Source organism: Uloborus diversus, chromosome 9 (genome assembly GCF_026930045.1).
Source record: "Uloborus diversus isolate 005 chromosome 9, Udiv.v.3.1, whole genome shotgun sequence".
In the NCBI taxonomy this organism is placed as follows: domain Eukaryota; kingdom Metazoa; phylum Arthropoda; class Arachnida; order Araneae; family Uloboridae; genus Uloborus; species Uloborus diversus.
This window is the reverse complement of record NC_072739.1, coordinates 124,204,833-124,228,019: the sequence shown is the minus strand read 5'-3', so window position 1 is coordinate 124,228,019 and position 23,187 is coordinate 124,204,833. Positions and strand designations below refer to the sequence as shown.

General features: G+C 31.7%; 1 protein-coding gene across 1 annotated transcript in view; it reads right to left on the bottom strand.

Annotated features, from left to right (window-relative positions):
• LOC129230019 (collagen alpha chain CG42342-like) overlaps window positions 1-23,187 on the bottom strand; it is a 102,582-nt gene that overhangs the window by 67,304 nt on the left and 12,091 nt on the right. The window contains exons 4-10 of the mRNA XM_054864404.1: window positions 22,028-22,054; window positions 19,432-19,467; window positions 17,960-18,028; window positions 10,205-10,258; window positions 7,651-7,749; window positions 4,047-4,091; window positions 3,391-3,426 (exon numbers count right to left, since the gene is read on the bottom strand). Of these exons, the coding sequence (XP_054720379.1) occupies window positions 3,391-3,420 (30 nt within the window). The 5' untranslated portion in view covers window positions 3,421-3,426; window positions 4,047-4,091; window positions 7,651-7,749; ... (2 more) ...; window positions 19,432-19,467; window positions 22,028-22,054. The remainder of the gene's footprint in view (window positions 1-3,390; window positions 3,427-4,046; window positions 4,092-7,650; window positions 7,750-10,204; window positions 10,259-17,959; window positions 18,029-19,431; window positions 19,468-22,027; window positions 22,055-23,187) is intronic.

The following is a 23,187-nucleotide window of genomic DNA, read 5'->3' as shown; positions in this document are numbered from 1 at the left end:
GGGACTATAATATTTTTATGCATTCTTATAATGTTCAAATTATCCATTTGAAGACTTGATAACATTTTAATTCTTTTTTGATTTGCTTATTATTATGTTATGAACAACTAGCTAATTATGCTAATAGCCAGACCTTCAACAAAAAAAAAAAGCCTATAATTTGCAATGAAATAATTTCCATCATAATAACAAATGTCTCCAAGTACATTTGGGAGTTCGCTGAATCAAATTTTGTGCGTTCTTAACTTAATGAGATGCTAATTTGTCGAAAGCCTAATTCCTTTAGTCTCACTCAGTTATGATTTATCGCATAATTATGATGAACATTTATCATCAGCATCTAGGAGCAAGACTCTAAGAAACTATATTTAGAACAACTCGTTTAATATAATATTAGATGGATCTCGAAATTTCCAGAAGTCACACATCCAATATATTACACGTGTCTTTATAGCTAAGACAAAAAATATTGTATAATCATTCATATGTGTTGTTATTTACGCAACAGTGTTTAGTTTAAAAAAAATAACAGAGGAATGTGGGACAAAATGAAGTAGTAAAGATAACTTATCTTTTTCTAAGTTAAAAAAATTGGAAAATTCTTTTGAGAGTTACAGCAGATAAAGAAAGAACTATATATTTTATAATAAAATGTGCATTGAGACATTTTTTTTTCTTTTGACAGTATAATTTAAACCTTCAAAAAAGAAATAATTGTGTTCATTTTTTTTATCATGCGGCAAAATAAAAATAAAATATTTTTCGAATAAAATACTTTCGATTTAATTGCCAAAAATGATATCCATCAAATGTATTACGGAATAAAATTATGAATGATAAATAATAAAAAAATAAACGAATGAATAAATGAATAAAAATTGATAGAGAAAAAAAGAGCGAATAAACTATTGAATTAATAAGAAACTATTGAATGAACTTACGTGGTTAATAATAAGAACTTTATCATTTACAAATATCGAAAATAACTTTCGACTTACAACAAAATATTGCAATATGAGTATCAATTTTTGAAAATTGCTTGTATTATAATTATATGCTCTCTCTCTCTCTCTCTTTGATCCCTTTTTCCTAACTGGCAATTTTTTCCTAACTGGAATAGACTGCGTATGTTACTACATAGTTAAAATATTACCAGATAGATGGCGCTAAATACGAAGCCAATATTTCCCAAATTAGCACTTTGCCCAAAATTCCTTTACTAAAATTCGAATTAATGTTGATTCTTCGAAAGCCACCTAAAAGAATTGACGCATACAATGATTTTTGCTCGTGATAAGCTGAAAATAAGAATATTATCCCTCGTATTGGCTGATGCAACAAATTGGCTACAACCATTGTGATGAAATAATATCAAGATATATTAAATACGTTTATTGATCAAGAACTACAATGAAATACATATTATTAATAACATTGAACTGTAAAGATGTAGTTCAAGAGAAAAACTCATGTACTTGGTTCCTCATACATGTGTTGGTGAAGCGTTTCCCAAAGTGTGTTCCGCGGAACCCTAGGGTTCCGCCACGATTTGGATAAATCTTTTAAAAAAATCATGTGAACATCGATTAAACAAATCAGTGAAACTTGTTTTCACCATTGGCATTACATCATATTAATGCCGTTTAGAAACGCATGTCCCCCAGAGGTTGCAAAATTGAGTATCTTGGTGATAGTCCTGATGTCTAGATTCTTTTTAGCGCTTTTTAAAGCTTTTGGCCGCTGTTTAATCTGCCATCTTAAAAATTCTACACAGGTCATTAATATAGTTTAAGAATATGGAACAAATATATTTATTTTTTGTGCTATTAATCCATCGTTCGAGTTATATTAAAAACAAGGGACATTTTTTTTTTTTTAATATGCTTCAAACAAAATAGATTTTCTTGTGAGCAAATACATTTATTTTTCCCCAAGCAGCTTTTTAGTAATTAAATTTATGAAACGAAACACTGTCAGATATGTTGCTTTCGCAGCCTAATATAAAGAATATTAAAAGCAAGCAACACTTTTTGGGCAACTATGTTCAAATCTTGATAGGTTTTCAGCAGAAGTTGTTAACCACATAATTGGTTCAAAAACAACTTTGCAAATATCTGTTTAAACTCATGAATTAAATATAGGAGAGAGATAAGAAAATGTGCGGCAAAATTTTGATCGGGGTGAGACGGGGCGATAACAAGAAAGAGACACACCGGAACATAGGGTCGCAAAAACAATGCTGACGCGCTACACGCACACAAATTCACAAATTGGCAAATTTGAAACACGTTGTTAATTTTTAGCACAAACCCAACATTAACAAGACTAGTAAGTACAGAAGACAGTACAAAATATTTTAGTTTTTAAAAGAGGTTTGATGCATTTGTCGAAGTTTGCGGCCAACAGCTGCTTTAAATTGCGTCATAATATCAACCAACCGACCGTCGCAATAATAGCCAGCGATTTTGACGTATATTTAATAATAGGGCCGTGCATTCCCGAAATATAAGTATAAATAAATATTACTTTATCAGCATACTGATTTACGTTTTTAATCTTAATTATATCTGTGAATGAGACTTGCGTAAATATAAATAATGCAGAAGTTTCTTTGTTGAAGATCTGCTGGGCGACTCTCATGCAACGTGCGATGCTTTCAAGATTTTTTTTTTTTTACTACGTTATAACGTTTTCGGGCATGTGGCTCACAGGAGTGACTCCGATACTCCTGTTTTGCACAGAAAAATACGTTTAAAAAGCCCTAGAAAAAATATCGTTTTAGGTTGTTTTTAAATTATTTAGAACATCCCTATGAGTCTCCTGACTTCCAGCACAACCATAGAGTCTGGAAACAAAGTGTAATTACGTAACTTGTTGCTTTTTAAATATAAAATGTATTGAACACCCTTGGAACTTTTTGAAATGAAGGGCCTGTTCAACGTATTTACAAAGAGCTAAAATCCATATAATTCGAAAAATTACACGAATCCAACACTTTTTTTTAAGTATTATTTTTTATATTAGAAATAGTAGAAATGACAGCGAATAGTTACAATTTTTGCTATATCAGTGACTTTCACGTGGCAAACATTTTGTCTTGTTATGGACAATATACCAGGGTTCCTTGAAGTAAAGGCAGAGCCGTAAGGGTTCCGCAGACTAAAAAGTCTCGTAACCACTGTTAGTGTATTGCTTGTCTTCTCATGCGAAGATTAATGCTAAAATATTGTACCGAAATCCGGTTAATAATAATTTTTTTCTGCAAAGCTAAGAAATACACACGTTTAATGCTGTAATATTTCTGAGGTTTTGTTTTGAGTAAATTTTGCATTTTACTCGTAGCTTTAAAAATAGAAAATAACCACAAAACATATTGGGAGTTCTTTATACCTTTGGTCCAGGAAGTCCATCTTTACCCATTGGGCCCTATAAAGAAAAAAACCCTTATGAATAAAAAATATATAGATATAAATCAATAGACATACTACATTTCCTATTCAAGTTTAAGTATAAGTTTTTCTTCTGGCAGTAAATTTTTACCTTCAAAAAAGAAAAAGTTCCCGTTTTTTATCATGTGGCAAAATAAAAATAAAATATTTTTCGAATAAAATATTTTTGATTTGTTTTTTTTTTTTTTAACCGTTTGAAATTAAAGTGTCCATCAAGATATTCCTTGAAAAAATACAGGTATATTGGTCAATCTAACCAACAGAGATAGACTTAGCTCTGCTGAAGTTAATAAGAAATATAATGGACCATTCCTTTTAACTCTGAAACGCATGTTTGTAGCTTTTCTGCTAATTTGAGGTTCAAAACGTTATTTTACATTCCTTTAGTTTTCATGTACAAATTTATTTGTTTTATTCTTTCAGCAACAACATTTTTTGAAGACGTACCATACTGATATTTGCATCAACCTTTTTTTTAAAGGCATGATATTAGCTCATCAACCGTAATTTTAGAGTATCTAAACCGACCTATATAACAAATATATTTATCTGGCAGACTTTATAAGATTGGTATAAAATATGTAGATCAAAACTTACCACAGGGCCAGGTGGTCCAGATGAACCCAGTTCTCCAGGTGGTCCCTAAAAAATAACGAACGCTGAATGTAAAAAACAACGTATATATGCTGCAAAATTTTAGCGTGTAAGTGTCAAAAAAGGTTCACGACACTTTTCGGTTTAAAACATTTTTTTGAGAAAAGAAAACCTTTTACAAAATTATGTCCAATAACATGATGAGTCAATTCTAGCTATTTATCACGTTAGCAATATCACTCATGTGATACCCAGTGGGGATTCTCCTTTTTTAAATCCGGAAAGTTTCTGAACCACAGGATACAACTTTTTCCAAGTGCTATTTTCTAGTGATTACTTCAATTTGGTCGAGTCAGCTCTGTCAACTTTTAGTCACCGTGAAACCATATTAGATGTTTCTCACCCGAGGAGTATGTGCTGTGCATATGTTTCGTACCTACACCTTATAGGTACATGTGCTTTGCCTTATCTGAGGTCAGTACGTCACATCTTCTCAGATTTTGATAACGTGGTACACAGTAAACAAAAGATTTACTAGAAATCTCTTGGAAACTGAGCTTCTATGAAGGTTTTTTGTAAACGCGTAGTCCAACAGTAAAAAAAATAATGAAAATAACTGCCCGTTAACTAGAAAATTCCTTGGAAACAGAACCTGGGAAAATGTGACGTACTGAACTCATGTAAAAAGAGCTAAGGTACATGTACCTTAGGGTGGTTGAAAAAACCTTGTTTTTTAGCTAGAATCCAGAACAGCCCCTATTTTTTTAGACTTACTAATAGTATTATGCATTAAGAGTTTTAGCTTCTTCCTCAAATTTTAAAAGTGTGCTCAATGACCCCTTAATTTAACATTAGCGGTCGCATAGAAAATGCCAAAAATTTACAAACATTTAATTTCCCTAGCTGTTTTTTTTTTTTTTTTTTTTTGTAAACATTCATTTTATTGTAATGTATGTGCACATTACCAGTGTATATTATAATACGTAACATAGTTTTTTCAGTTCAATGTATTTTTTTAACCTCTATCTACATACGTTTGAAGTTTGGGGGTGAGGGTGGATCAACCTCTTTCATTTGAAAAAGGAAGCTAAAATTCTTCCAGTATACTACTAGTGAGGGGTGTCATGTTATCTAGGAGAAACATTTTTTTTTACATGTGTTTTTGAACCACCCTAATGTACCTATACGGTATACAGGACATGTGCCTCGACTTATTTTATCTGTCAGTACATCACATCTTCTTCGGTTATGATCTCGTAGTACACTATAAAAACCTTTGTTAACAAGAAAATCTTTCGAAAACTGGGCTTAAATAAAGGTTTTGAGTAAATGGGCAGTTCCTTTTTAGTGTACCCCGGGATCATAACCTAGAAATATGTGAAGCATTTACTGAATTCAGGTAAAATGAATAACGCAAATTTCTCTTTATTGTATAAGGGATATCGGCCTTGACAAATGTTACCTGAGGTCAGTAAGTCACAGCTTCCTATGTTATTTGGGAAACTGCTTCCATAAAGGTTTCTAGTAACAATAATACATCCCCTTCTTTGGGAGCGTTACGAAAATAGAAGCTGTATTATTTCAACATTAGTTTAAAAAAATCTGTACCGTTACAGCGTTACTTAAGAAAACCCAGCATCGTTCTGGAAATCTTTGTGGAAGCCAGGTTTCCTAGGGTTGTTTTACTAACAGGTAGTTTTTCCATCCTTTTTTAATAGTGTAAATGGGAAGGAATACGAAACAAACGAAAAGATTACCATAGTACAATCCACTTAACTAAATATGAGAATTCAGGTTACGTGGGCGTTGTAAGTTAAAAAAAATTTCCAATACCTTGTAGAAGATAGATTGTTAAAGTTTATTTGAGCTCCATATTAACGACTTTCATTTGCCCTATATATTTTCTCTTTACACCGCACACATTTATATAGACGCTACAGACTAGTATTTCACAAAAATACTATACAGGGTACGAATAATAAAGCAAAATGATTGTTTTGCCCGACAAAAAGAAGTGAGCTTTATGATTACTTAACGAATCAAAATAAACTATTTGTGAAATGAATGAATTTTCTAAAAAAGGTGCAACATATTGACGACTTCAAATACGTTTGCATTACCGCATCCGCGTAAAACCAAAACTCATACGCGTAAAATAAAATAAATGTGTCAAATCTTAACCGCGTAAAATCGAAACCGCGTAAAATAAACCCGCGTAAAACGAGGGTCTGCTGAACAGTTATTTGATCATTTGCAAGTAAGGCGGTCTTAACTTTCAGCCTAATGGTTTTTCGACAATGATGATTTGCACGAAAGTAACTAATTTTTACATTAATTTCACCGTGATTGTGATAAAGGCACCAAATACAGATCTCTCTTAATCATAGGCCCCAATATCGTTTTAATGCCAACATTTAGCTTTTATCTTGCACGCAACAAAGGACGCAGTCTGCATCATTATTCTTCTGCGAAACCTATCAAGAGTTTACAACCTTTTGGGATAGAATTTACGAAGAAAAAATTACTCTCAAAGAAGTTCAAGTTTTTTCATGTTAAAATAATACTCCCTTTTTTGGGTACTAAACGTGAATATATCTTTTTTCCTAAATGCACTGATCATCAATTATGTTTTTAAAATATTGCTCGTTAAATTTATATTTTGTTACTAATTTCAAACGAGCTTTTTTTTTCTTTGACACCAAGAACAAGTTCATGAGAGTAATATTAGGCTAACCTATCGAACCAATCAAAACTAAATTTCGTTAACTGTCAACAGCTCGTTCAAATTTATTTTGGTATGCATTTTACACCGGTTGGGCTATAGATCAAGCAATGATCTGCGGGTCACCGGGTTTATGCTAGGTCTGAACTATGATCTTTGGGTTACCGGGTTTATGGTTGCAAGTATAACCCGAATGAATTCCGAAAATATGGTAAAAAAATAATAAAATAACGTAAACACTTAAAACAAAACCTTTAATAACACATTAATAATTGAAGAAAAAAACCCTCAGAAACAAATGAGAAAATAATAATTTGCACATAAGTAAGCAGTAGAGCCTTGCTTTAAGAAAATTAACAATCTAAAATCGAACAATGTCTAGAAAAAATTCATCCGTTAAACACATGAAGTACACATAACATGAAGTTACTCTTCAAAAAAAAAAAAAAACTCTCTGGTCCAAAACGAGCTCTTAAAACGCATATTTTGTGTTTCTATACATCGCCAAAAAAGTTAGTCAAACGCCACAGTTAAAGATTCTGATGAGCGATCATGATCGGCCTTAATGTTTTCCTAAACTGTATAAATGGAAATAAACGCAATATTATAATCAAAGTATATTTATTAACGTTGAGTGTGTAGTGTATACTTTGAATACCATAAAGTTTTTACATATTACTAAATTTAGTCAAATAAAGCTTGCACACATAGACAAAGTTTAAAATTATGTACGATAAATTTCATATTAAAAATAAAATATTCGTATTTTATACTTCTAGTGAGAGAATAGAAAGAATGGTTGCGTTTTGTAGTTAAAGCATGATACTCCGCTAAATTTAGTATTAGCATCGCAAAATTTAAGAGTCTTCAATTGCTTTTACTTACAGGTTCCCCAGGTAATCCAACTCTACCATCAAATCCAGGTAATCCAGTAGGTCCAGGAGGACCAGGTGGGCCCGGGGGTCCAGGCACTCCAGGATCTCCCTGTGAAGACATAAACATATTTTTTTTTAAATAAAGTGTGGTTGATCATAGTAACCTGTATCTCTACTGTTTGTTGCCAAATTTAGAAAGAATATTACATTGCACTAGTCAAGTAACAGTTGAGGTTTTTCAGCAGTTACCTTTTCTCTAAAACTCTGATGAATCTTTAATTGCCCTGGTCCTGGAAAATAGTAAACCTTACGAAGGCAGAAAAATGTATTTTTCAAATATTCCGCTAAGTTTGGGTAAGCAACAAAGATGATTAAACCACTGTCGAAGACTGTTCCATCCTTAATTTTATCTTAATAGCTTACCAAATAAATAGTTTAAGATAAATAGCGATTAGTCGTATTCACTTTACGTAAAAAACAACAGAACATAAAATTGAAAAGCCAAATATTTCAATTAGAACTTGCATTATTTATTGTACACACTATTCAATTGGCGTTCTTAAAATATTCTAAATTGTAAAATGCATTTTATTTGGTTTACGTAGCACATTTTGTTTTCGTATAACTATTATTACAATGTCACACTTGCAAAGCATCCTTCAAGTATTAATGTCTAAGTTAAGGTAAGTGCACCAATAATGTACAGTACATACTGCAGACGCGGAAAGCGTCTCCGAAAATTAAAGGTAATAAGAACTTTCCCCTAGCTAGATGGCCCCCTAAAAATTACCCTCTTATTTTTTTAAGGGGCCACCAAGCTAGAGGAAAAGTTTTGTTTGGGTTGGTTGGGATAAGTGGTTCACCATCTAAAACTGGAATATGTATGAAGACGTTTTCAAACTTTTTTGCACTGATCATGTCAAATTTTATCACATTGATTGGTTTTGCACATATTTGGGCTTTGTGTAATTTCTTTCTAGGTTATAGCATTCACTCAAAAAAAAAAAAATGAAAAGATAATGTTTTGCGAGTTCAACCGCCATTTTTCAAAGAAGTGTTTCTAGGTTTGGTTTTATTATTTTTTGATGATAATTATTTTTTCATGTATAGTTTTCATACAGCAACAAGAATTTTTGTATAAAATATTATTAATAAGTGTCTAAGAGAAGGGGTAGCACTTACCCCATAAATTTTTGCTATAAGGGGTAAGTGGTTTATATAATAATGGGGATTTCAAAATCAAAAGCAACTTTGATTAAGCATTTGTATAAGTGAAATACAAGACAACTATGATGACCTATTACGAATTGATTGTTCAGTTACAAAAACTGCTAAATCTGGTGATTAAGTATTTGTTAAACTTAAATCAAAGTAATCCATAAAGTAGGTGCCGCACGTGTTGGAAGTTGTTACAAATTAAAATACACTGTTGAATTAGCGAGAACGAATAGAACTGGTCACACTTTTTCTTGGCTTGGTGCAGATGAAGTTGGAATCTTTCTGAGGATAAAGTAATAATTATTCTTCCTTAGCCAACTTTACATAGACTCAGTCATTTAGAGTTTCCAATTTCCTTTTCTATTTATAGTTTCGGCAAATTCACCAAAGTTGATCTTAATCAACTGTATTACGTTCATTAAACACACCTTTACATGTAAAAGCAAAATGTATACCTATAGGCTTTCAATAAATTTCCCAAATGAAATTGTTTTGTTTTTTGTTTAAAAATTTTCGTGATACAGATTTAAAAGGAAAAAAAAGATTTCATAAATGGACGCATTTACAAAAAAAAAATCATTCACATTAAAAATTTACATACTTTATATCATGTAACCCCTTTTTTAGATATATTTCATTAAAATTAAATTAAAAGGGGGGATGACCCACTTACCCCTCACTATGGGGTAAGTGGGACATCAATCCCATTTTTTTCAAAATATATTCGTTCAGAATAGTTAAAGCATTATTTTAGAAAATAATGATGAACTTTTGTTTATTAATGATGTCCAACATAAAATAAGACAATAAGTTTCAATTGTTTTTTTCTAAACTTTTGTATAAGATTTCAAAAATGAACAATTCTCAAAAATGGGCCCCACTTACCTCAATGAACCCTATCTTTATTTTTTGAAGACGTTGTTCGCTTCTGGTGTATGTACACTGTAGGTGCTCTTAAATTATGATTATTTAGCAACTGCAGGTTAAAACTGCGAGTTGTATATGGCACTTTTTAGAGTGAAACTTTGAAACACACGAGGCACCCCTTCAAAGGTGCCATTCACCTATCTCTATTTGGCACAACCGTGGCACCCTTAAAGGTGCCATTTTATTCCGTATTGCACCCTAGGACATACCATAGAGCTCCATTTGGCACTGTTGAGGGTGCTATAGGGAGCTAAATGGCACCTCAAGGAGGTACCGCTGATGGCTCAACATGTAACCCTAAAAGTTGCCATGTGCAACCTGCAGTTTTACCATCGTACATACTGCAGGAAAAAGAATGTTTTAAGAAAGTTGTTAGTTGAAAGAAGTTAAGGAAATGAAATGTTAGAAACGGAACTCACTTTTAGTAATAGCAAATCACCTGGTGCAATAGTCAGGCCTAAGCTTTCCAAACCCTGGAAATGCAAAGAAAATGGCACACAGAAATATTAACACAATATATAGTACATTTACTAAAATAACCAAGCATGCTCAAAACTGAATGATGCACGAAGTATGAGGATTTATTAATGCTTTTGGAGTTAGTGATGCAGAAAACATGCATTTACGTGCATTTGTGAAACTTTTGGTAGTGGTATAAAATATATACGTTTTGTAGCTTAGAAGGCAATTCCAAACCTTGAACACTTCCAAACCCTCAAAAGTTCCAAATCCTGATGCGAAGACATGCATTGCGTGCATTTGTGAAATCTTTGATTAAGATGTTAGTTTTAACCACTGATTAAAATATATATAAGTTTGTATAAACCTTTGACATAAAATATATATATATGTTTGAAAAAAAATTTTGATTACAATATATATGTTTGTATAAAACTTTGCTATAATATAAATATTTGGAAAAACCTTTTATTAAATATATATATATATATATATATATATATATATATATGTGTGTTCTGAAGCTTTTTAGACGAAAGTTCCAAACATTGTTCAGACGTTCCAGTCTCCAAACCCTAATGCAGAAGACATACATGCATTACGTGCGCATTTGTGAAACATTTGTTAATAGTTTAAAATGTCTGTGTACTGAAGGTTCAGACCGAAGTTCTGAAAGATATATCGATTAAGTTACGAAAAGAGTTTTGTCATAATTTACTTTGCAAAATGATATCGTTTTATTTACGGAATGAACATCAGATTCAATATTCTTGTAGAAGTCCCATGTGGTTGACTCGTTTAGAGCCAGTACTTTACACGGACTGAATAGTAACCCTAAGGAGTTAAGCTAAAAAGTAAGGATTTTTGAGAAACGCGTTTTTGAAAAGATATTTTCAATATTATTTATTCATTAGAGTAGTAGTTTTAATTTTTTTAGTAAAAATGAAAATGAAAAATTTGCAGTTCCTGCCCTTTACTTGTCCTCGGCAGAACTGTATCCATTTTGGTAAGTTAAGCTATTGCAGTTAAGATTTCAGGAAAAACAAGAAAATCCAAATCAGGTCTTTTTTTTTTATCATTAAAAATCTTGTACATCTTGTAACTATGAAAACAATTGCTTGTAAGCAAGCATTCAATGATAATACGAGTTTTGTAGCATGATAATTATAGCACTTTAAATCACTAAATCCTAAGTAATATTTATTTTCTAAAGATTATTGAATCATGACTTCAAAGATAGATTCCTGGTTTCTAAAAAAATTTTCAATTATAATTTTCTTCTGTTTTTTTTTTTCCTTGACGACTACCTATATTTGGCTAATAAAAATCTTCAAAGCAATTGTAAATAGTTGTCTTTGATTTGCTGTTTTATTATACGTGCTTTAGAATTGTTGGTTTTTACATATGTATGTAGATTCTTTACTACTATTCTTCTTCTCAAAGAAACGATTGAAAAAAGGAATGAATCACGTTAAAAATATTGATCCTTTCAAATCGGTATTTGATGGAAAAATAATCAAAAGTTTTCGCGTTAAACAAATAATTTTGTTTCTTCGTTTGCAGAAACAAAACAATATGTGTAGATGTTAATAAACCAACACAATCAACGTGCGTAAAACACAAATGTTGAAGGATTATTTTCTTGTAATTTATTCAATGTCGAAATTTCGATGGGGAATCAGCAATAGTGATCTAACATTATCATCTCATTGCACATTAACAAAAATTTGGGTTATTATATCTGAAAAAAAAGTCATAAGACAATATTTTAAAAGCGTACATGAAGATTTTTAAAATACCTTTTCAATAGTAATGTAGTGGGTACGTATAATCCTTTTTAATGGAATTTTGAAAATATTTCTTTTTTTATGAATTGCATTTAATTTAAATAAATTAAAAGTATGATACATTAGTCCCGAATGAATGATAAAATTTTAGTAATCGTTGTGATTTAAAAATTCTTGTTATCACGTGCAAATTGTTTACAGCAAACCGGGAGTAATTGTTTAGCGAAAAAATGGCGCTTGGAATAAAGGGTTAAAAATAGCAAGATGAAAATGTACTAAATAGAACAAAACACGACAACTAACGTCGGGAAACGTCTCATCAAAAACAGTTTTACCAATTAATTTTGCAATAATAGCATGTAGTATTCTTTGTTTGATTTTTTTGTATTGAATCAAACTAAATTTCTAATGTGTTCTTAATCTGTTTTGTTTCTGCTTGATAGGAATGAAATCGATATTTTTGGCCTATTTTCCTCGAAAATCTGACCTGCGATGGCATGAAACATTTTTAGCGAAAGCTGCTACAATGGCGGATGTTGCTGTTTTATTGAAAAGCATTGGTAACGGGATATTGACCTTAATAAATCAAGGTTAAATACCAGTAAATTGATTTCCTCGTTCATCTTAAATGCGATAGCGAAAGAGTTAACCGTTTTGTGGATATAAACCGTTAAGCGCATTATTGTTTTTATAGTAGAGAGTGAAATAGAAAAAAAAAAGTTTTTTTTTTTTTTTTTTTTTCCCTGAATTGTTATAAGGCATATTTCATTTACCTAGTTACAGGAAATTTTGACTTACTGTAAAGCGGGGTAACTTTGGGATTCGGTGGCTAACTTTGGGACGGTTTACTGGTTTCTCTTTGGGACACACTGCTTTGGTTTCGCCTGAAATCATTTCCGTTGAGTAGACCTGTATTGTGTAGGGTTTCCAATCCCGTGCCGAATTCCGTTCCGCGGAATTTCGGGATTGTAAGGAGGCAATCCCGTGGGATACCGGGGGATTGGCTTTATTCTTCTAAAAATTAAATTTTTATGTCAAAAAGAAAAACTTGTGCTTTTTAGGAAGGACTGCTTTTATTACTTGAACTAATAGTCTTCTTCAAACCCGTGCGGCAATTGTAAAGCACTACATCCTAATTAGCAATTATCGTTTGGTAAGCAAACGTGTGACACCTGTATGGGATGGTAAAGGATTTTTGCTCTAAAAATAATACACTTGATGAAAACACATGCAGTGGTGCTGTGGCTCCACTGCAATTGGTTTTACCAAAATTTAGTAACTGTGTACATGTAGAAAAAGATCCGTATTAACTTCATCACCTTCTGAAATAGATTTTTCTTTTCTTACGCTGGGTTTTTGCTCAAGAACTGCAAAATTTTGGATAAAAACGATGTTTGTTGGATATGTGTTTTGCTGTATCCTATTTAACTTGCATTGACAATAAATACCCTTGTTACTTCATTAACGTTGGTCATTGTATCAGTGAATTTGATTCATTACAGCAAAGGGGAAATACTGCTTGATTTCACCGTTTCACCAAGTCGCAGTCTCGGTAAAAATGTTTGGGTAACTTCCCTAATTGTACCTCTTACTTTAAAGAGGAATTCAAAAACATGAGCTGATTAACTTACTGCAATGTCATGCGAGTTATCCTGTGTTTCATACAAGTTTCTGCCGCCCCTTTTAAAATCGTGCCGAATATAAAGATAATGTCAGATTTTTCATTGCTTCCATCTTTAGAGTACACTTTTTGTAACTTAAAGGTTTTGAGTGCATTACTAAAGCTTACAGAAGTGCTTCAACATTGCATTCAGGCTACTCCAGAGGGTTTTGGAACATGTAATGCACTTTCTCTATTTTTTTTAAAGCGTAGTTTACTGGATTTTAAATTTTAGTGATGGTTTTTGAAAATGCTTATAAGTTATACGCATTTTCTCAATCGCTGAACATATGAAAACTGAAACCTCGAATGAGAACACAAATTCATTCTCAGAAAAATATACTCTATTTTTATTGTGTTCTTAAACAGTAAATCCATCGTTGGTCATATGAGACACAGTGTTCCTTGCTCTTCTTGCAGATACATACGAAGAAGAAGATTCACACTTCAGATGATGCTTGTGAAAATAGTCGTTGTATCAGCGGCAAAAGCTGGAAAACGCTTGAAAGGAAAAAAAAATTGCGGGATTGGGAATCCCGCGGGATTGAGAGTAAAATCCCGCGAGATCAATCCCGATAAATATCCTGCGGGATTCAGTATTTTGGGATTGGAAACCCTAGAATTGTGCAACTACCTAACGGCAGTTGTCAGAACCCTAGTCCAGTGCACTTGTTGTGACAGCAAAGTGTTTAGAGCCATTTGTTTTTGAAAATTCTTGTTTTGGTGAAACTTTCGCTTACGTCTAAGAACTACGCACACCAAAGTACATTCAGATCTATATACACATTGAAAAATACCTCCTGAAGTGACTAATATGGAAGTAACCATGTTAATATAAATTCTATGTTTTATAACCTCTAAATTCCAAATTTTCATTTTTTCACGGGGTAACTTTGGGACTGAGAAATTTTCAATGATAAGGAGCTACAAGATTAAAGTTAATCTTTTGTCTTTTTTTCACAAAAACTAAACTATACAAAGTGTTTAAATAATATTCATTTCATTATCTGTTTGTTTAGTAACATATAAAAGGACAGTTTGAAACAACATCTGTAATCTTGAGCTTTACCAATTAAGTAGAATATTGTTTTTATGACCCGCTTAATATAATATTCTGGGATTGATATAAACTCTCATTTCCTTTGTTGTTTCTAATGTAGATAATGCACCTACAAAATAATAGTAGGGTAAGGTTGGCACAAAATTTACTTTGAAAATAAAGCTAGGAACGGAGTAAAACTTTGAAGATTGACTCAAAGTTAACTCATCTTACGGTAGCGAAAAATAGTGAAAATATTTGTCACTTTTGTTATTATATAAATCATACACGTTTTAAAAAGAAAATGTTTTTGTTTAACACAGTGTTTTTAGAAATTTTGGATACCTGTAATATTTGAAATTGATAGTTGTAAAGTGTCTTCTTATATAATTTCTGCTGAAACTCTCTCCGTGTTTTACTTCAACGTAATAACTTTAAAGGAGTAAGATTAAAAAAAAATAAATAAATAAACGAGAGTCAGGAAACCAAACGATTGTTTGAAAGATTTATTTATTCAAAATTTTGAAGAATTTTTTCCAAGGCGGTATAAAAATACATTAACGCTTCGAAGGAAAAAAATATGAAAAAAAATCAATCAGTAAAAGCAAAACATTAGCAAAAAAGAAAGAAAATCTGCATCAGTAATAAAAATATGAACTGTTTTTTAATTTCAAAAACCATAAAGTATTAAAAAACCAACACTTACATCAAAAAAAAAAAAGCTAAAGAACATAGAATTTGACCATTTTTTAAATATTTTGACAAAGTTACTATTTAAACAAAAATTTTTAATCGGTGCGCAGACTCAATTTTATTTTTTACGCTTCTGTACATAACATCACAAATGATGAACTGCCATTCATTGTTGCCATTAGCGTAGAGCACAATATTTAATTCGCTTCCTTACTCACATGTACCGTCAACGATATGATTGATTTCAAGGGTAGGGCGCAATAATTAATTCGCCACTGAATTACCATAAACTGGAAACGCAGTAGACAGCAAGCGTAAAAATTTAGCGCGCTAGTGAAACGCTCCAAAGTACATCATTTGTGACGTTATAACGACCACGCATTGTTTGAAAATAGGACATTTTAAAAAATTAATTAAAAAATAACTGTTGAGGAAAATAAAAGTATTTTTTGGGTCCATGTTTTTTTTTTTTTTTTTGGCTTATTCTATCAATTTTAATGAATTAAAGTAGTATTTTTGACTGAAGGAAGCAACCCCATTATTTTTAATTGATTCTAATCATTCTCAGAAATTAAATTAATGCATAGTTTAAATATTCTCAGCGTACTTTATACTCTTTCGCTGTAGACTTTGTCTTGGTTTATTAAACTGAGTTTCGATCATTTTAATTTAATTCGTAATTATTTTTTGACGTACATTAGTATTCCTGGTACTATTATGCGTTTCTAAAACTTCAAAATTCATATATTGATATCTATAATATTCTTGGGTTGAGAAAGTTTTATACACTAGTATTTACCAAAGTTTTTTTTTTTTTTTTCGTGAAATATTTATTTGAAATATTGAAACAGTGCGTAGCATGAAAATTTGTAAAAATATGTGGAGAAGTAATGCAATAATAAATCTGCCCCCCCCCCCCAAATGATATTCGTAACTGAAAAAAAAGTAGAAAAATAGTAAAATAAATGCTTGTAATTTAATCTTTAGCCGTTTTCTAGTTTAATTGTGAATCTCTTTATTACAGATATATCAATTTGGTTCTTACCTTATAATATTCTTCAACTAAAACATCATATACATGATTAATTAGCATCAGAAAAAATGTTTGTAGAAATAAAATTAGTTTCTTAAAAAACGATAAAAACGTCTGTTTGAAGATTAATAACAAATAAAAACCCAGACTCTACTGCAAAAGCATAAAAGTAGCGCTTTTCCCTGGCATAAAAATACATATAACAAGATGATTTCACGATAGTATTCCTAATAAAGTATTTTTATGATGCCAATTCTGCAAAGTGCGAAAGTGCTTCTTGCATTGGTGCTTTACTCTTGTAAAAAACAAAGTGAAGAAATCTGAGTTATAGTATTTTTTGAAAAAAAAAAAAAAAAAGACTAGGAGTAATAAGGAGTTACCACATTCTCCTTTGCCAAAGCACAAAACTCTTACCTACAACTGAGCTCAAAAACTGTTCATTAGGTTTAATACCTCCACATAATTAATTAAGTTGTACTTTTTTAGAATTAAAAAAAATATCTATATTTTTTTCCGTTAACAATCGGAGACAAAATATTGAATAAGATAAAATATATTACAAAGCGAAGGGGGCGGAATGCTCCGCGTGACAACCACTTACAGGGTAACAGAGTTCAGAAAGAAATATAATGAGGGCAAAAACTCTTACTTTCCTCAAAATGAAACTATCAATGATTTCACATATTGAAAAACTTCGGTAGTTTTATATGAACAGAAAGTTGAAAATGTATCGCGAAATAATACTTCGCAAAACTTAATTTTTTGCGATTAAGACGAGCTCACCAAAATTAAAACCTTGCGAAAAAAAAAAAAGGATTTCACGCTACATTAATTTCATAATTTCACTCCAATATACCCTAATAATTTTAAAATAGTAGTTTTATCAAATTTTAAGGAAAATAGAACTTAATATATGAGGAATTCAAAATTAAAAAATCCTGTATTTTCAGCCGGAAGAGCGTGATTTGTTGATTGAGCTATGACATCATTAAGAACACGTTTATTCTCAATGTTGGTTTGGCTTCCACGTCCGTTGCAACAATCAATTAGGTCAAAATCATTTATTGCTGTCGCAGAACGTGTGATTTAAATATAAATGTAAAGGCAACTCCTCTTTACTCACGAATAACAAAGTATTTATAGGCTTACAATATTATAAATTTTATTGAAATATTTTATCAAAGGACGTAAATGGTGGACAGCAATCACTCGATTTCTTCACATTGCTAAATTAACGGTCGTATTCAACAACCAACTCGAAATTCAGTCAGGCATCCGAACCACTGTTTGAAACCTTTTTCAACAAATCACAAGGCCTCTATCGACAGTTCGGGTGTCTGAACCAGATTGGAGTCGACTGGTAAAGACGGCCATTAGTGGTAAAAGAGGAAATGTGTAGTCGCGTGTGAACTGGATTTGTGCAAAGCATTCACAAACAGGTGTTCCCGTGCAGTTAGTAAGGGATGGAATATAAGTGCTGGCATTCCTCTTCCTAAAACTGACCTTTACACTGATGACTTCTGCAAAATCAACAGGTCCACTTGGTAGACTATTTACTGATCGCTTAGTTCCCTAGAAAGGCGCTTAGTGTTATGAAATAAATTTTTCATTCAAATCAAAATAAATGTATCCAAAATAACGTATAAATTGAACGAGACTCGCTCCTCAAGCGTTTTAAACTATTTATTCTATTTGTTGGATTCATGTGGAAATCAATAATACACGTTTATACGAGAATTGGTTTTTATCCTTTTTTTCATTCATTTATTTGTTTATTTATTTTAGTTTTTCACATTTAAAGACATGAAAACAGAAGTAATAGATTTGTAAAAGAACTTTTTCAAGATTTTTATGCAGGGTTTAAATTTGTAGGCAATCATACTTTATACAACCTTTAATAGACATTTTAAAAATATATATATATGAACATGAACGGATGTTTTTTATTTATTTTTTTTTATTTTGTTTGTCAGCAGTTTTATGCCAAATAACTGTCTGAACAGAGACAAAAACATTTTTATAGTTGTGCCACTAAGAGATGACGGATGAACTGCAAGCGAAAACAGAACACTTCATTTTTGAGATAGGTAATAGGATCAACAAGAACGCATATGCAACTAAAACGATACTTTTTGCCAGTTCTTTCTAATTCTATCTATTACAAAACGAAGTGTTCCGTTTCTGCTTCCATTTCCTCAGCCATCTATCCGTGGCATAACTACACTAAATATTAGATCATCCCCTAAGTTGCAAACATCTCTCTTTAAAATATCTCTCCAGTATTTGTCAAGGAACTGTTATAGAGTAATTCATCTACAATAAAATGAGTTAAGTAAAAACCCACTTCTATTGATCATTTAATCTTGCTTTTTTCGGTATAAAAATAATTTTGACGGTTAAGTTTTAAATAAATATTTTAATAGGCATTTTTAAAATATGTTATATTGTATTTTACATACAAAATTTGTGAATTGAAAAGGATTGATAGTACTATTAAGGTTAAAAAATGTGCAGTTTAGCACAAATAATGAATTTAAATTGACGGATACAAAACATTGGCTACTATTTTTTAAATTTTGCTAAATTACATGCTAATATTTGTATAAATTTTAAAACCGGCATTTACAAACAGCTTTTACATAACCGAATAACGCTTAACGTACAGATGAACAGTATTCTATTTAAATAAGCGGAAAATTTCTTCACTGTTTGAGATTTTATACCTGTTTATGGATTCTAAAATAGAAATTAAGTTAGAGAATATTCTCATATTTCCTTTCATAAATGCGCATTTATATCTATAACTAATACTACATAAAAAACAAAATTTGATTTTAAAAAAGAAAATCTGAAAGTGGATTGCGACAATGAAAGAAAAGAATCTTTCCTCCCAAATATCTCAGGTTTCGAATAAGTAAAAAACGTACTAAAATAAAACTTTCAACAACGTAGGTTGAATGTGAAAAACAGCTTACCTTAGTTGTCGTAAATAGGTCTCCACCACTTTCACCCTAAAATAAAATTAAAAAATGTTTAATAAAAAAATCAAACGTTAATAAGACCTCCTAAAATTAAGAAATTACCAGATTGATAATGCTTATTTTGATGAAAAACGTTTAGAATAATGGAGCACTAGGAAATATTTTTATAAAAATATTTCTGAATCTGCATTTCAAGGGAAAAATCGAGTTTTAATAAAAATATTAAGAATAAATATCAAAGGGGAAATACTTACGATTATTAACTGTCAAAAATATTTTCCCCAAACTTATAAGTCGTTGCGGTAAGATTTAGGAACTGAAGACATTCAACCATTTAGAGAAAACCCAACGTGATTAGTTTAACCCTCTCTTAACGCAAGTTCAAATCAATTACTAAGAATGATTTTAATCATATTCCTTGGCCCTGTACAAATAGTACATAATAACTTAATTTTATTATTTTGAAGTTAAATATTTTTCAACTAATGCTAAAAATATCTCCTAGGAATTAAATTAGTATTTCACCCGTTAGTGCATAACTCTTGTTATTTTAAAACTTCTAGTTTTATCGAACCTTGTTGCTGAAATTAGATTCTTGTTTTGTCACAAAAATCTTTTTTTCTTTTTTTTCATTCAAATGAAATGAATTCTTGCAGAATTTCGGTATTTATTTGCTTCTGATGATCATGTTTAAACCTTCTCGTTGAAAACGTGGATTCAAAACTGAGAAGTTTCTTTAAAGTTATAGGATCTAAGATTCGTGCGAATTGGAACAAGTGCTGTGAAATTAAGTAATTAAAAATGACAGATGCCAAAACCACTAGTATTCCATAGTTTCTGTGATAATCTCCCTATATGTGATTCCCCGTTTTTTTTTCTTTCTTTGAACTCAAGTGTACGAATGGATAGACAGAGAACGGAGGAACCACTAATTACACTGTGAGGCAAAAAAAAAACAAACTTCAAAATGCTTCTGACGTTTCGTCGGCTGATTCTTATGTAAAATGACCCTCTGAATCGGAATATGACCTCCGTTTCCAGTCTAGAAGTACCAAATGTTTTTTAAAGGCCGCCCAAGTTTTTTTCTTTTTTCCATTTTCCTTAGTTTTAGAGTAATTATTATTATTTTTTTAGGGGAAAGGAGCTTTATATTAACTGCTAATATAGTTTTAGTGGGCAAGAGAGGATCAAAATTCAAGATCATTACAATAACCATTATTCTGAATGACTAGAGACTTCAACATTATTCTGAATGACTAGAGACGTGCAAAGCTCAAAATCTTGTGCATATGTAGCAAAAAGGATAAGATGGGGGGCAAAATCCCCAAACACACAGGGCAGCAAAGGAACTCTTAAATGCTTATGAAACTATGTCGGCTGATTCTTCTGCAAATTGACCCCATGAATCCGAATATGATCTCCATTTTTCTCCTACACGTAACAATTTTTGCAGAAAAGCACCCCACACCCTTTTATTAATTTGAGGGGGGCAAGTTATATTTTTTGCTACATATGCACAAGATTTTGAGCTTTGCACATCTCTAGTCATACAGAATAATGTATACGGTTATTGTAATGCTCTTTTCCCCCTCCAAATTAAAAAAAAATGGCTCTGAATTAGAGGGGGGGGGGTTAGTTTCTAAAAAGGGACGTGATGGGGAGAAAGGTGGTCTTATTTGGAAACAAGGGGTCATTTTACATAAGAATCAGCCAGAAGAATGTCTTTTTGAATGAAGACCTGCGACTCAACTTGTATGCAAGTGCGACATTCACAAGACAGTTTCTTTTTTTAATTTTTTTTTTACATTGCGAAATTTTTTTTTGGACATGGGAGTCATAGAAGCAAGTCTTATACTCTCATTCTGCACCAAAATTTTTTTTAAAAAACATCTTTTTTAAAAAACAGAATTAAAAGATCGTTTTTCGTGACTTTTCTATTCTGGGGGTGTATACCCCCTAGTCCCCCCCCCTTTTGCTACCGGTGGCCATGATCTTGAAGTTTGAACCTCTCTTGCCCACCAAAACTATGTTAGCAGTTAATATAAAGCTCCTTTCACCTCCAAAAAAACATAATTGCTATGAAACTAAGGAAAATTGAAAAAAACTTGTGGGGGGGGGGGGGCTTTAAAAACAATTGGTACATATAGGGGGGAAACGGAGGTTATATCTGAAACGGAGGTCATATTTGGATTCAGGGGGTCATTTTACATAAGAATCAGCCGAAGAAATGTCAAAAGCATTTCGAAGCTTTTTTTTTTTTTTTTTTAACCGAACAGTGTTATTTGAACCAAAGGTCCATTGACTACAGAACTATCTTTAATCTCTCTCTCTCTCTTTTTGCGCAATTATAAAAATTTATATCATCTTTATTCAACCTCATCAATCTGCTAAAGTCTGTAACTTGCAATACCGTATATTACCTATGACACATTGACATTAAGTCGTTGCACTGTAAATCTATTAAATCAAGCAGCCGTGTCAAAAGTGAAAACTCTGCGATTATGTGTATTCTGTTTCTGTTACTATTTAAAGAAAATGTTTTATATACAAGTACACTTCATCTATCATTCAAACCATCATCCTTACTTACCTTTTCGCCTTTATCACCTCTGTCACCCTAGAAGAAAATAGGATACATCTCAGTTTTCAATAGTTTAAATAGTACTGTTAAATATATATCTAAAACAAATACGTTATAAGCAAAACACTTAGGTGCTGAAGATGTGAATTAGGACTAACCATCAAGGAGCACTGAGCTGTATTATTAATTATAGTGATATCTGTCATATCATTTACAATAGAATGAGGACCTAGAAGACAGCTGCGGAGTCAGAGGGAAAAGGACAGACTCCTATTCCAGGAATTATAAAGCGTTTTTATTTCATTATTTTTACAAAAAAAAAAAGAAAAAAAAGAGAGTGCGATGTTGGATGACGTGTTTAATATATTTATAACACAGGGTTGAAACATTTTTTATTGTTTTATCTGCCACTTTTCAAAGTTTTTAAACATATCTACAAGCTTTCTATTTTGCATGCTTTAAATTTTGTTTCACTATTCTCTCATATTATTGCTAACATTAATGAAGCGCATGTGCGTGTCATAAACTTGCAGTGCTTCATGAATTACGTAGCAAAAAAAAAAAAAAAAAAAGAAAAAGAAGAAGAAGAATTAGGATAACGGCACCAGTAACAGACATGCTTAAGACATCGCTCTCAAGTTAGCTCAATTTTCCGAGCCTTTTACCGTTTTCAGACATTTTGAAATATTTTCTCTCATGCAAATACATCTCATCTAACGCTTGGCTGCATCTGGATCCTCCGAACTAGTTAGTTATATTTTATTTGCTCATTTTTGAAAGAAAATCCGACCCCCAGTAACAGACACCGAAAAATATGTTGATACCCAGTAGCATAGATTAAGAAAAGATGAGTAATGGACGACATTCCATTTTTCTCTTCAAAATGTGCAAGAGTTCTTTATTTTTAGAACAAAAGCCATCTTAAATTTGAATGAACATGAAACACCTGCTGACATCGTGGTAGCTGTTCATAACCTTCCACCACTGCCTTGTAAATACCAACCGGCTCATAAAATTCCCTCTGATAACAATAAATGGTGGCACCGTATTTATGGGCCACAGCAGCATCCGTTTTACCGGCCTAAAATTTTTATTATTTAAATTCAAACTTGTAACTATCTGTTACTGGACCCTTGTCTGTTACTGGTTCCGTCATCCTGCAAGATTTT